This window comes from Ammospiza caudacuta, chromosome 2 (genome assembly GCF_027887145.1).
Source record: "Ammospiza caudacuta isolate bAmmCau1 chromosome 2, bAmmCau1.pri, whole genome shotgun sequence".
In the NCBI taxonomy this organism is placed as follows: domain Eukaryota; kingdom Metazoa; phylum Chordata; class Aves; order Passeriformes; family Passerellidae; genus Ammospiza; species Ammospiza caudacuta.
This window is the reverse complement of record NC_080594.1, coordinates 35263726-35278409: the sequence shown is the minus strand read 5'-3', so window position 1 is coordinate 35278409 and position 14684 is coordinate 35263726. Positions and strand designations below refer to the sequence as shown.

Genomic DNA, 14684 nt, shown 5'->3' with positions numbered 1-14684 from the left:
GCCCGGCCAGCGGCGGAGCTCGGCGGCTGGAGGGGGCGCAGGTCGGTCCCCGGCGGGGCTGGGGGGGATCCGCCCGGCTGGGGGGCCTGGGGAGGGCCGGGGGCACCCCCAGCGGAATTCCCCGAGAGGGAGGAAACTGAGGCACGGGGAGGAAGCGGGGACCGGCGGCCGGGAGCCGCGCAGCTGGTCCGCTGTGGGATGCTGGAAGGACGGGCGAGCCCCTTCTGAAGGGGAATTTGGGGTTTTTTTTTTAGCATTTTGAGCTAATTCAGTATTGTGGGCGCCTGGCTATGCAGGGAGGAGCCGTACCTCCAGTTGTCCCTAACAGGGTCGGATTCAGCGCCGCTCTGCAAACTTTGCACATTCCCCTGCCCCCTTTCAATGCAACATCTCCGAAATTAAAGTATTCACAGGGAATCCAAGCCCTGTATGGCCACACCCGGGACATGAAGCCAGCTGGGTCCAGCTGGGTGATGGGCGCCATATATGCCCTCCAGAGGGTGTAATTTTGGGTGATGCCTACCTTGTTAGCGTGATTTCTGAGTGGGTTTTGCTCTGGTGCGGCAGCATCCGTACTGCGAATTAGCCGCCCTCTAATTGCAGGGATGCTCTGGAAACAATGGTGTCAGTGGGAGATGAGGTGGAAACTGGATTATTGAACCACCCCGTGTGTCCATCGAGCAGGTGGTGGCTACCACGTGTGCCATGAAGTTGTTCAGGGACAAAATAAAGTGGTCCATGAAGGAAATAAAGAGTATCAGGAAGATATTCCAGGCATGCCAAGTGATACTTAAATGGGTGCTGGGAAAGGACATTGAAAATCAGTGAAAACCTCTGCCAGAACTGATATATTATATTGGACTGCACAAAGGGTTCCATCAGCTTTGATGGAAAAGTGGTGCTCCCACTGCCCTGAGACCCCAAGCTGGCTCCTGTCTGGCAGGCGGTGGCAGTGCCCTCCCGACCATCTGCACTGCCCACCCAGCAGCCCCTGAGCCTAGAAGTGTTGAACGTCACCAGGAGAGCGCTGAGCACTGCAGCACTTGGGCTTTTATTCTCCAGACCTGGCTGGAGCCGCATCCCTGTGGCTCTGCACTCCCTCTCCCGCTCCACCTTGTCGTCAGCCGTTCTCCTTCGGCAGCGCTTAACCTTCTTTTCGCTCTCCTGCTCCCTGCTGTGCGCTGCTGCTTTTGTTCCTCTTCTCTCAGGAGGAACCTGACCTTTGCTTTATATCGCTCCTTGTTTTTACTAGCTGGGCACCAGCTTTATTTCCCTACCTCCGCCTCCCTACCCCTTCTCTTCATGCGTAAATTCAGCATCTGCAGAGAGCCTACGCGAAGCCTCCTGCATCCAGCTGCATCCCTAAGCAAGCAGCCCAGCAGATGCTCAAGGGCATGGAGGTGCGGGTTTGGAAAGGGATGAGCACACACCACGGTACCCACAGCACACCAGGGCTGTTACGAAACTCCCGTTCCCGCTTCCCCATCCCTCCTGCGGCTCACTGGCAGAACAGCGTTTCTGTGCATAACAAAGCAGGGTCAGAACATGAAAAATAAATTAAATATAAATAAGTGGCAGATAAGCAGCTGCGCTCTGAAGGTGGATAGTCAGTATGTCTGTCTCCCAGCATTGACGCCGCCGGCAGATCGATTGCAGCTCTGTCGCAAGGACAGAAAGGAAGGGTGACCCGTCGCTTCCTGCCTCACGCCTGCCGGGAATTTGAGTCCCCTCCCAGCGCTTGTCGCCACGTCCCCCGTGCCAGCCTCGGGGTGAGCGGCCTTTCCCCAAACGCCTGCTGGAAATTTCCAGAGGCACCACAGTAGTCTCGAAAGAAAAAGCTGCTGTGCCGCCCCGCAGGCGCTTCATTTCGGGATCTATTGCTGCTGGCAGGCACGCCATGCTTTGCTTCACGGACTGAATTTAAGCCTCTTACGTGCTGCTCACTTGGAGGGGTTCATATTAAGTAAGTGTCCAAGATCAGGTGGGTCCGTTCTGCAGCGATGGGAAAACATGGGATTTCCTCTCTAAGATTGCCATAAATAAGCATATAGGGTGCAGAGACTGTATTGCAAATGTTTAACCTTCGATCGTAAAGGATGAGCTGAGCTAAGTAAATGTGCATCAGGGATATATGAAGGGAGGGGTGAGTCTATCCTTGCAAAGGATTTTGTCCAAAATTCTTCCTAAAACTCAACTCTCATTGGTGCCTATTGTCTGCTGAAAGCTGGGTCAGTGGTTAGTTGAGGTGTGATTTGTTGGGGGTTTTTTTAACCCTTAAATACAATTTTTTGGTTGTTTCTGCCCTCCCCCTTTAGTTAGTTTATTATTATTTTTATCTTGTATTTCGAGAGGTGACTTCTAGGCTTCAGAGTGTTTTGTTTGCAGCCCCCATAACACAGAAAGGCACGAACTTGTAGGATTTGGATTTCCTCCACGAGGTTGTCCCCTTGAGAAGGGACAAGGCACAGAACTGTTCTGCAGGTAGAGTTGCAGCAAGTGCCATGGGCTTGGCTGTGTCCAGGTCTGGAGTTCTCAACTTTATGAGGGTTTGTATGTTTGTTTGTTTGTTTGCTTGCTTTCTCAGGGCTCAGGTGTTTTGTAGAAACTAGAATTTTTGCCTCAAACCAAAATGTGAATTTCAGTAAGACACAGTGGAGCAAAGTGCTACATGCCAGGTGTGGGCAAAACCCAAAGCAGAAGGAGCTTCACACAGGAAGGAGCATGTTTCCCTGATTGTGTGTTCACAGTTAATATGCTCTAATGGAGCAGACTGGAGCCTCCTCCTGCAACAACCATCTTTTGCTGAATCCCATTTAAAGTCTCCAGCAGCCAAACAGGTGCCCAGCTCTTTCTTTTTTCATACTTCTTTCTGAGGTGAAATCAATCCTGCCCCCTCCCAAGACAGAATTACTTCCTATAAAGCACTACCTGCTCTGTCTCTTGTAACATTTGTCTACGTGATGTGGCTTTCACCAGCTCTCTTGGCAATACTCAAAAAGCCAGAGAGGTTTTTAGTCTGGCTGCTCTTCCTCTTCCTGATGCTTAGCAGAAATGGTCCCTGGCTTGCTTTAATTCTGTTGCCATTTAGGCATCATTCATTGCATCAGACTAAATAATTAATTTCTTTTTTTTTTTATTTTTCCTTTCTTTTTCCTGTGTGTGTGTTTTGCGGTTCATTGTTAGTCCTCAACTACTTCTTACAGCAGCTGCACATATTTCAGTGTCTTAAATACAGATTTTCCAAGTTTTGATTGTTGAGGGATATTTCACAGGTGAGCTGTTGAAGGCTACATGATAAAATTAACCAGCCATGCAATACTTTAGACATCATGTTAGGAGGCACTGGTGCAGGCTACACAGAGAATCTGTGGCTGCCCCATCCCTGGAAGTGTTCAAGGCCAGGTTGGATAGGACTTTGAGCAGCCACATCTACTGAAAGGTGTCCCTGCCCATGGGGTGTGGGTTGGAACGAGATGATCTTTAGGGTCCCTTCCAACACAGGCCATTCTATAATTGTGTCATTCCATGAAATTAAAACCATTAAAAACAGTGACTTTGTAATCTCGCAGCAAAAACTGTATTTCTGTAACAGCATATGTTAACTTGTGTTTCAGGAGATGCCTCAATTTTAATGCTTAAAAAAAAAATAATTAATGCTTTTAATACCACATGTAAGGGCTTCAGAGGCCCTAAGCAGCCTGTAAGATGGACTTTAAAAACCTTAACAACTCAACATGATCCTCTTCAACCAAATTACAGATTGTTCTTGCTTTGCTGTTCTGTGTTTAATTAATCTCATTAATTAAATCCCCTGAATGATACTAGGATCAGCCGGTTATCCAGATCTTGGGCAATGCCTCTGAAATCCAGAAGGATTGATTCATTTTCCTTCCCTGACATTTTTAAAGTGAAATGTGTGTTGGCAGTCAATTTCTTTTCCCAATTAAAATCCTGTTTAAAATGATCTATCTATATCTATATCTGTATGTATGTATATATGTATAAATAGAGAGAGCTATGGCTATCTTTTGACAACCATATAAACATATCTATAACTTTAGATTTTCCATTAAACTGCATTCTTTTTGCTAAAAAGGATAGATTACAGTTGTATGTATTTTTCAGTGGTTAAAAACATAGTAATATTTGTGCCATTTGTTTACATTTTACTTACATTGGCAAATCATGGCTGATGGGGTTCTTTTTGTTTTGATGATTACTGTACACTTGTGGGTTTTTGCCAAATTGGGTGAAGCAGGCACTCAGTTAAATTATGTATACAGAAGTTTATTTATTAGCTAATTAAAGTGCTTTTAAATGTTATGAATACAGGAGAGGGGAAAAAAAGCTTATCCAAAGCTGTTCTACATTCAAAATGGTTATGAAACAAAGTGGTATGATGATAATGGTTCTACATACTTGAGGGCCTGGATCAGTGAAAACAGTTCGCTTTTGTCATTTTGCATACTTGCATACCTTCCTGCTGTGTCAACCCTCATCATTCTCCCAGTTCTTTGCTGAACTAAACTCATGGGTAGAGGGTTGTTGCAGAAATGTTGTCTATGCAGCTGTTGAGGATGCTCCTAAGAGTAAAACCCAAGTTGAAATTTACAAGCTGTGGTCAATTGAAATGCTTAGATGCTGAGACAGCAGCCTCAGTTCAGGAGTTTGACTTTTTCATAAAGCTGACTATGCACTGCTGGTTTCTCTCAAATTTACATCATGCAGTAATATCTTGACTTTAAATCAAATGTAGACTTTCCCCTCCTCCATGATATTAAAAGAGGTATTTAAATGCAGGTTGCTCTTAGAAGCACAAAATAAATCTTGTGTTCTTCAGCCAAATTTGCATCTTCAGCTGTCAAATTAGATCTTTAGCTGACCTAATTTGAGTGAATTTCAAATGCTGCTTGGAGAGGAGCTACACAAGATACTTTACTGTAATTCTCTGCTTCCAAGAACCGTAACCCAGTTTGTACTTCTCCTTGGTGACAGCAGGTTATGGAATCATACAATCATAGAATGGTTTGGGTTGGAAGGGACCTTGAAGGTCATTTTAGTTCCAACCTACCCACCCCCCCACCCCCCCTCTCCCCAAATCCCATGGGCAGGGACACCTTCCACTAGACCAGTAGCCTCCCGTGTCCAAGATCAGATGCTTGCTCTTGGTACCTCCTCTTTGTGGAAATCTCACCAAGAAGAAGTGATTTTCATGCTGCATTTTTGGACAACCTTTACATTGTATTAGCAAAGCACCAAGGACTTGAAAAACCGTGCTGGGGGCTGCAAATGGTGGTTGAATGATTAAGGAGATAACACTTACAACCCATTTTATTTCAACTTTTACAGGTTTATGAAAAACAGTTTTTCATAAACAAGTGTTTAGGGAAAAAAGCAGCAAAGACTGACTTTCCCCAGCTACTCCCAAATATGTTGGTTGACAATGCACTAAGTCCAGGTTGATTATAAATCCAGTAGACATTCGTGCTCATTTGTGCTCACGTTTTTGGCTCTCCTGAGGTTCCCAGACTATCTGATTCATCTTCACACTCTGAGGATATAAACCTCTAAGAAATGGGATGAATTAGGTAAAAGAAGACAATTAGGAATGACAGCTGAGGAATAGTTATCCTCCAGCCTTATCCATGGGCAAGATGTTGCCTTGTTAAATGTTTTAAATTTAATCTAGTGCAGGGGTCATGGGCAGGTTCAAAATCAGAGCAGGCTGGTGTCCTGGGAGTGAGAAATGCAGTCTGTATGGGTCTTTAGAATGCCAAATAGCCGTAAGCAGAATGGGTTGTCCAGGACATGTGTCTGAGCAATGTCCAGAGGTGGAAGAGGAGCAGGGCCCACATGCCTCTCAGGCTCCCAATCTCTGTGCCACTCTTCCAGCTCCAGAGCTAAGGTTTGGCTTGATTTCTGATTTCTGATATCTATGCTGTTGCCACCAGCATAGATACAGTCTTCAGCTTCAGAGAGCTCATGTTACTGCCATATTTTGTTGGCAACATCCCTTTTGGACTGCTGATAAGAAAACAGTTACAGGAGATTTAAATGTTATCTGTTCAGGTTGGACTGAGTCGTTCCCCTCTCATTCAGGCTATCAGTGAGGTGTTGGATCAGAGTAAACCTGGGATGGATGATGAACTTGAAATGAAGATCTCTGTCTTTGGGCTGCATGGTGGTCTTTGGGTTGTGACTCTTGACCAGGAGCTCTGCCATCTGTCACAGACGCATCAAGGGAAACATCTTGCTCTGTGTCTGACTAAGTCTGGCAGACAGCTTGAGGAAAAACTCTTGCGGTGTAAATAAGCACGCATGGGCTTAAAAATCTGAAAGCTTCACCTATGTAGGAAGAACAGGTTGTTTAGTCTACAGCAGCTTGAAGGGCAGCAGAGGTGGGAAGCAATGAACATGGCTTTGAGAGTCACTATCAGTCCTGCTTCTACAGGCTATGTTATTTGTTGGGAGGTATGGGGAAGCTTCTGTTTGATGAAATGTGAAAAAAAGTAAAATCCATTTTAGGCTGCTTTTGTGAATGCCAGATTGTTCTTGTAGCAATGCTTTTGCAGACATTTTGCAAGTCCTTCGGGGAACAATCCATGGCAGCCACTCGTGCGACAGAATTAGATCAGTGAAGTCTCCACATGATCAGGTTTTAACAGCTCTTGACACTAAATTTGGTTTAAGTCTTCAAGAGTGGGAAGTATGCTGAGACTACAGTGCCAAGGGGAGTTTAGCACTGGAACAGATAGGGTTTTTTCTGGAGTATATTTGGCTGAGGTTAGTCACAAGGATGGTCTATGGTCATCAATGCATGTGTTGTTGTGTTGGCCTACACATGCATCTTTATTTGCCAGTTTTGCTGGAGGCATGACACTGAGGGATACACAGGGAAAGCGCTCTAGATTTAGAGATCTGCATCTGTCCATTATTGCCCAGTGAGATATAGGCTGTGTGCCAAGAGCTAAAGAACAAAGTGGAATGTTAGTCTTAACAAGTTAATGACAGGCTCTACTTTGACCTGTTAATTATCTGCCCTAGGTTGGGCTAGTTTTTCTCAGCAAAATGTGCTGCTGTCTAGAGATGTATTTGTTTTAGAATGCCTTTTGCAATATTATCTGAGTTTTAGCAGCCATGAAAGAATTGCTATTCCAGCACAAATTATCTTCTTCCTATCTGCATTTTGCTGTGACTCCAGAGCTGATAATAGTGGGTATTGTCTATGGTTATTCCATTACTAGTTAGGAAAATGCCCGCACTTAAGTTCAATTTTAAGGGAGTTGTTTGGCAGCTTTCTGTTGAATGGCCTTAGTAACTACAGCAAGAGCTACCTCCTGCCTCTGTAAGCAAACACCGTGGGTTTCCTGCTGAACTGTTGACTAATTTAGATTCAGCAAACAAGGAAAAACAGGTTTGCAGGTCCTCAGGTAGCAGGAGTAATGGGCCACCTGCACAAGACAGCTGAGCTGAACTGCAGTGGAGACAGCTGCACAGCTCCTTTCTTTTCCCTTGCCCCAGCCCTGGCATTGGTCCAGTTCCAACATACAGCAAAGCATGCTGAATAGAAAATGTTGTGTTTTCTCCCTAAACTGACTCACTGTGGGATCAGATAAGTGCCAGAGGTGGCATAAGGGAGGAAGATAGTATGGTGGAGGGCAAGGGGAGGTCATGCATGCCTCTTCCTATGGCTTAAGTGCACCTTAAAATCACATCCTTAGTTCATGTCAGCTGATGGCAGAGGCTCGGCATGAAAACAATGTCAACTGGAATATGGCCCCAAATAATTACAAAATGTTTTCTAGGGTAAAGCACAATGGAAGGAGAAAGTCTGGTGATTATTTTTAATGAAAGGATCCACAGACTGTCTGGTGCTTACGGCAGCAACTGCTGTCTGGCTCCCTGCTATGCTGACTGCACTCAGACGTACGTCAGGGGATTCTGCTGAACTGCTTTGTTACTGTAATCGTAGCCTCAAACACTATGGAAGATGTTGGGTTGTGTCAAGTTCTTGTCCTTTTCTTCTTTGCGCCCTCTCAATTCTCTGTGAGGGCAATGTGATCATACAAACCCAGAACGCTAATTTGAAGTCACCCCTCATTGTAGGTATTAGTGGGAGAGATTCACTTTTAGCCTAATTGTAAAGGTTTGAAAGAATCATGATTTCTGGCACTAAACTGAATTAAACAACGTCCTGTTCAAATCTGTTAGGAGAAAAAACATCCTTATGCTTGTTCTCAATATACAACCCCAAAAATAATTCCTCACTTCTAATTTCTATGGTGAATTCTTGCCACATGGTTACTCTTATATATTTAGTACTATTTATTCCTTTAAAAAAGATTAATGCAACTAAATGTGTGGTGTTGGATTTTTTTTAATTTTTTTTTTTTTAGAATTAGTCCCAGCACTGTGACTTTTCCATCATGTCAGAACCTATCACGCTCAATGTTGGAGGAAAACTCTATACCACCTCTCTGTCCACTCTGACTAGCTTTCCAGACTCCATGCTGGGGGCCATGTTTAGTGGGAAGATCCCAACCAAGAAGGACAGCCAAGGCAACTGCTTTATTGACAGAGATGGCAAAATCTTCCGCTATATCCTGAACTTTTTACGAACTTCTCACTTGGATCTTCCCGAAGATTTTCAGGAAATGGGCTTACTGCGACGGGAAGTAGATTTTTATCAAATTCAGCCCCTGATTGAGGCCTTGCAGGAGAAAGAGATAGAGCTTTCTAAAGCAGAGAAAAATGCCATGCTCAACATCACCCTTGATCAGAAGACCCAGACTGTTCACTTCACTGTTCGAGAAGCACCCCAGATTTACAGCCTGTCTTCCTCCAACATGGAAGTCTTCAGTGCTCATATCTTCTCCACGTCGTGCCTGTTCCTGAAGCTTCTTGGTTCCAAGCTGTACTACTGTTTCAATGGAAACCTTTCCTCAATATCCAGTTACCTGCAGGACCCCAATCACCTGACCTTAGATTGGGTTGCAAGTGTGGAAGGCCTTCCCGAAGAGGAGTACACCAAGCAGAACTTGAAGAGACTTTGGGTGGTGCCAGATAATAAGCAAATCAATAGTTTCCAGGTGTTTGTGGAAGAAGTGCTGAAAATAGCCATGAGTGATGGTTTCTGCATAGATTCTGCTCATCCACATACTTCAGATTTCATGAATAATAAGATTATTCGCCTAATTCGGTACAAGTAGGAATGGCTGTTGTGGTGCTAACATGGAGATAACACAGGTTCAGTGTTTCCCTTTAAAACACACAGCCTAATTCAGAATCATGCTTATCTGGATTAAGAGTCACTAACAAGGAGATGATTTTCCTTTAATGTACTTACCAATACGACCTTCCAGAATATGTCCATATTCCAGACAGAAGCAATATTGTCTAGCGCCTGAATTAAGGACTGGCTGTGTCTCTGCCTCTGCCTCTGACCTGCTGTACAATTCTGGGGAAAATCACTTAACTTCTGTCATCTCTACGTTTTCCAGTTGGAAAATGGGTGATCCTTAACCCGCATTGCCAGGGGATGCAAGAGTTCAGTACCCGTGGTTTGGAATCTATCTGGAGAATGGATGCAGTGAAAGATACCATGGAGCTGCAGTGCAGCAGACTGCCCTAGGAGCACATTTGCCATGCCTTGCTGTATCACCTGTGCAGAGCATTCAAGAAGCTTTGGATCTGTGGAGGAGAAGCCTTCCCACATGCACTCAAGACAGCTGAAAAGGACGGTACAAGTTGCAAATGAGCAAGGGATCCCATCTCTTTGGGTTCAACAAAGGATTTCTGTGAAGCTGGCTTGGGGTTTTTTCTCAACCCTGTGTGGAAGCCCCTGCTTTATTGTGCTTTAGGGAAACCGTGTTGGAATGATGTGACTGGCAGGGAAGCCATAGAAGAGAGAATGGTGTTATTACAAACCAAGAAGATGAAATCTTTATTTTTACATTCCAAAGGCATCCGAGACAACTAGTCCTTTTCTTTCTCTTACAATGGTAATATTTGTCTGGAGGATGCTGCTGAAACTTTCTAATGGGAGGACAGATTTTGGGGCAGAGGCCCCCAAATGTCTTCTAAACATTTGAGCCTCTTTTGGACATAACTCCCTTCAGCAGTGCCTGGAATGCATGGGATGCTGTCTGGGTAGGATGGATTTAATTTGAAAAGATAACATTCTCACCAGGTTACACCTAATATTTTTCATTGCAAAAACAGAGGGCCGTTTTTCCTATCCTGGTTCATTGAGCCTTTTTTTGTCTAATATCTTTGTGAAATGGTCAGGTCACTAAAAGAATTTTACCTACTTGCTTGGCTTCAGTGTCAGCTTGCCAGAGGGAAAGCAGTGGGAAACCAGAGGTCAACTCTTCCCTACACACCTGGTCTGTGCTGTAATGAAGATAACTCACTACCTGCATGTTGTCTCTAAACATCATTTGTGCCACATTCAAGATGGTTCTTTCTTGGCTAATTATGTTTACAAGTGTCTTAACTGTATTTCCCAAACCAGATTGCTGTGAGTACATGAGAGGCCCTCTGGAACCTTCTCAGGTATCTTTAATGAGATAGAAGGGAAAATGCAATAACTAAGTTTTGCATTTAGAGGCTTAGTGCTTCCAAAGGTTTCTAGCACAGGGCTGCAAAGCTCAGTAATGCGCATGTTCTTGTTTCCCAAAGTAGCTACTCTGTTACATTAAGCTGACCTGTGAACAAGCATAAAGAAGCTTTTTTTCTTGTAAAAAACCAGTGTGATCAATATATTTCTACTGTCCCAAACTGTGACTGCATGCACAAAACAAATCAGCATGCTTATGGGTAAAATGCACATTCTGCAGTTGTTACAAACCACTGCCCTTTGTCTGACCTGGTGCTAAACCAGCATGATATACATGGGACCATGTTGTCAGAAAGCACTGATTGGGCTTGAAGCCCTCAGAACCACTAAACATGACAAATGTTGTGTAGTTTGAGGATTGTAAATAGGATTTTGTGACCAAATTCCAGTTTGAGTCACCATGTTGTTCTATATTTAGTTGCATTAGGAAGAACTCTTTTTTTTTTTTTTTTCCATCCCAGTCCTGAATTACAAAGCATGAGCTGGCTGGTCAGCTGGACATTGACAGGGATGATCTCTGCTGGTAATATGATTATGATCTGTAAAATGAACCCTCTTTCATCAAATCTGTGACTCGAAACAGATATGCCCTTGCTGAATTTATGACAACAGAGATTTTGGGGACTGTTGATGGTATTTCTTTTTAATCCACACCCTTGAGAGTGGATTTTAAATGATCTGTAACCAGAGCTCTTGTATGTCATGACTAAAATAATACCAGTAGGAATTTGTTTCCTGTCACCTTGAGTTTATCCAAAGGTAAGAGCAGTGGGCTTAGATCTCATTTGGAAGGGTGGAGTGAGGGAGGGTCTGACCTACATCCTTTAGAGCTCAGGATCAGTTCTGCTCCATTCTGTTTCAGCAAAATAAAAATTCCATGGGAGAGTTGTATGATTACTGCATTTTTCTTGGTGAAAGACAAGTAAGAGGAGTATGTAAAAGGAGAGAACTGGACTCAGATCTTCACCTGGAGTACTTTAACCCATCAGTCTGTTATACAGGAGATGAACAAATTGAATACACATTTATTTGTGTTCATGCAACTAAGTCAGTAAAAGGTACAGCTGGCCCCAGATCTCTGTCATTTATTAACAGATATTGAGATGCAAAATATCGATAGATAGATAGATAGATAGATAGATAGATAGATAGATAGATAGATGCAAAATTTCCAACCACTGCAAAGACATGAGTGAAGCCATGCTTTGGAAGGAACAGAAGAACCTGAGGTACCTCAAACTTGCTAAGCACAATAAACATCCTCAAGTATGAGGTACTATTTATACTGGAAATGAGTGGTAAGTGAATCACTTGTGATTGCAGTCAAACATATGTTCTAGAAATGCAGCTGCTATTTCAGACTCCACACTAAGCTCAATTTATAGCTGCTCCCGAATTCTGCAGTCTGTGAGTTACGATATAATGACTGTTTATAGGAACATTCTCTCTCCAGAGCATTTGTTTGCATTTTATCTGAATAGCTGTTTTTTGTTTACCTTCTTTTTCTGAGCCCTGGAAGTGTAACTTGCTTTTGTTTGCCAGTCGACAGCACTGATAATGATTCTTCTCAAGAGTTTTCCTGAATTAAAGAGAAGCAAACATGCACAAAGCCATGCTAAGTATAGTACAACCTCATCACTAGTCATGAAAAGCACTTGGCATTTATTAGCAGTAACATCTAAAAATTATTTGACTGCTGAGTGGAATATTCACTCTCAGAACAAACTTTTTTTTTTCCTGGAAAGATCTAGTGACATTTTCTTTCCTTAAAGTTTTGTGTGTGTTTTCTTCTATCTTGGTGCATAACTCCTGATTCTGCCATATGCCTGTCTCTCAATACCTTAGTGTACAAAATGAGGCCAAGCCCTGCAATTTTCGTTTTTTTTAATGACCTCATTTTTAATTTTTTTTCCTAAGTGACCACTGGATAGAGTGTTCAGTAGTGTTAGAGGAGAAGAATACCAGTGTCAGGACAGATGATAAACAAGATTTTAGCTGTAGTGTAATGGCATTCTCAGATCTGGACATGTGCATAGCACAGTGATATTTCTTACATGGCAAAAAGACTTATGAAACATCTTAATGGACTCCAGAAAGAATCACTCATGGATTCCTTTAAGTGTTTTTAAGCTTGATATCTCTTAAATATCTAGCTATGTCCAGTTACAATGATGAGACTGATACTGTATATAAATAATAAGAAATAGTTTATACAGCTGTTAAAGGGAGGAGTTGATGGGAGGAGTGTTTGTTTCTGCAGGCAATGGCAAAGAAATAAAAGAAGTAGTTGTAAAAAGTTAGCTCTGAAAGAATTCACATTAACAAGAAACCCAGGATTTAGAAGGGGGAGAATAAAAATATCTTGATGTATTCAGGAAAAAAAAAAACAAGAACAGCAAGATAACAATGGAGACAAAGATTTTGCTACAAGAGTCTGTGATTAGAATGATTCACTGGTCCTTTCCAATTTTAATCTCCTATTATCCTCTTTAAATATGGATCATGCCAAGACTTATGCTAGTAGCTTCTCAGGAACAGTCAGCTTTGCTTCAATTTGCATGTGCTTCAAATCACCAAGCATTTGCACTGCTGTACTTAGAACTTTATAACGGGGTTGTTGAGTATAAATTGCTGCTTGAGTTCACAGGCAGCAAATATCTGCAGTCAATCAGATTTATTCCCAGGAATAAAAAGTGAGGTGGAAAGGCTGGTGGAGCCTGTATACAAGGTTGGTGGAAGTGATAAATACTGCCTTCAGCCATAGACTGTGGAAAATAAGCCTAGGAACTTCTGATTCTGCATAGAGATGAATGAAGAAGTTATGAAGAAGACTCCTCCAGGCAGTTTTATTTTCACCCCATCCTGTAGAACTGGTGCCTCTGCTCAGAATTTCCATGTATTTTGAAACATTGAACTTCCATTCTGCATCTACATGCTGATGGACACAAACATGCAGGGTACAAGAAGTACAAATATGGGGCCCTCCCAATAACAGTCTCATATGCAGAGACTGAGGATTAGTAGAGGCAGTCACAGATAGTCTGTGCAAGAAGGGCTGATTGCATATAAATGTCCAGATCAAGCTCACAGGTTCATCTGGGACTAACTAAGGGAATGTTTTCCCTGGGCATTCATAAAAAAAAAAAAAAAAAGAGCTATAGGGGAGGGCTGAATCTAATAATTTCTCTTCTCCTCATCCTCTGTGCATTCCCCTCAGTATTTTCATGCTTCAACTCCTAATTGCAGGATTTTCCCACTGATCAGAATTTGGACCCCAACTCACTAAAAGCCATGCTTTTGAATCAGTAGTGTTTGAAAAGTGTGAAAAGATGGTCTTTATTGCTTACCACCTTCACAGTGAGACTGTAGGGCTATCACATTTTAAAATCTGATTGCATTCCTCTGCTTGCAGCTCCTTCTGTGAACTGTTACTACCATGTATTTTAGATAAAATAAAATGTGAATGAAGCAGGAGGTGCTCTGACATATTTCTTGAGAAAAAAGCATGAGTGATGCTTGCTGCACTTGTAGCTTTCTCTTTCTCTAACCACTGTGTCCTTGTAATGCTTATCTCCACCTCTCGGTGGCAGGAATTGCAAGAAGGTCCCCAGGAATTAGTGCGATTGTACGAAACTTGGGTGAACAAGCTTTTGTAAATAATCAAAACCATTTAAAATGCATTAACTCATTTACGTTTCAAACATTTAAAAACAGAGGATTTGTTAGTGAGGGAAACCCTGATGCATTACTGCTGTTAGACTTGTCTCTAGTTCCTGAGCTCGAGCAAATAATACATTGCTGCTCTACAGGAAAATAAAAATTGACCATATTAACTGTGTGATTCCATGCAGCTCCTACAAGATACTATTCTTAGATAGATGGAGGTTTGCTGTAAGCTAAAAAGGCATCAGCCTTGTATGCATCCACCCTCCAGGCTGGCAGGAAGGAATTTTAAAAAATTGAGCCTGTTCCTCTGAAAGAGCACTTTGTACATGGAAGCTGTTGGACACCAGCACCAGCCACACAGGCTGGAGATGGCACCTCCCTGGAGCAGAGCTAAGATGGT

The 14684-nt window shown here is 42.9% G+C and overlaps 1 protein-coding gene across 1 annotated transcript; it reads left to right on the top strand.

The window, feature by feature from the left end:
- The first annotated feature begins 1742 nt into the window (after positions 1-1742).
- On the top strand, positions 1743-14043 carry KCTD21 (potassium channel tetramerization domain containing 21). The gene is made up of 2 exons (XM_058825454.1): positions 1743-1963; positions 8397-14043. The coding sequence occupies exon 2, from the start codon at positions 8427-8429 to the stop codon at positions 9207-9209; it is 783 nt and encodes a 260-aa protein (XP_058681437.1). The 5' UTR covers positions 1743-1963; positions 8397-8426; the 3' UTR covers positions 9210-14043.
- The last annotated feature ends 641 nt before the right edge of the window (positions 14044-14684 follow it).

Bases quoted from the DNA above. Each gene is read 5' to 3' on its own strand.
- KCTD21 (XM_058825454.1), top strand. From the start codon at position 8,427: ATGTCAGAACCTATCACGCTCAATGTTGGAGGAAAACTCTATACCACC.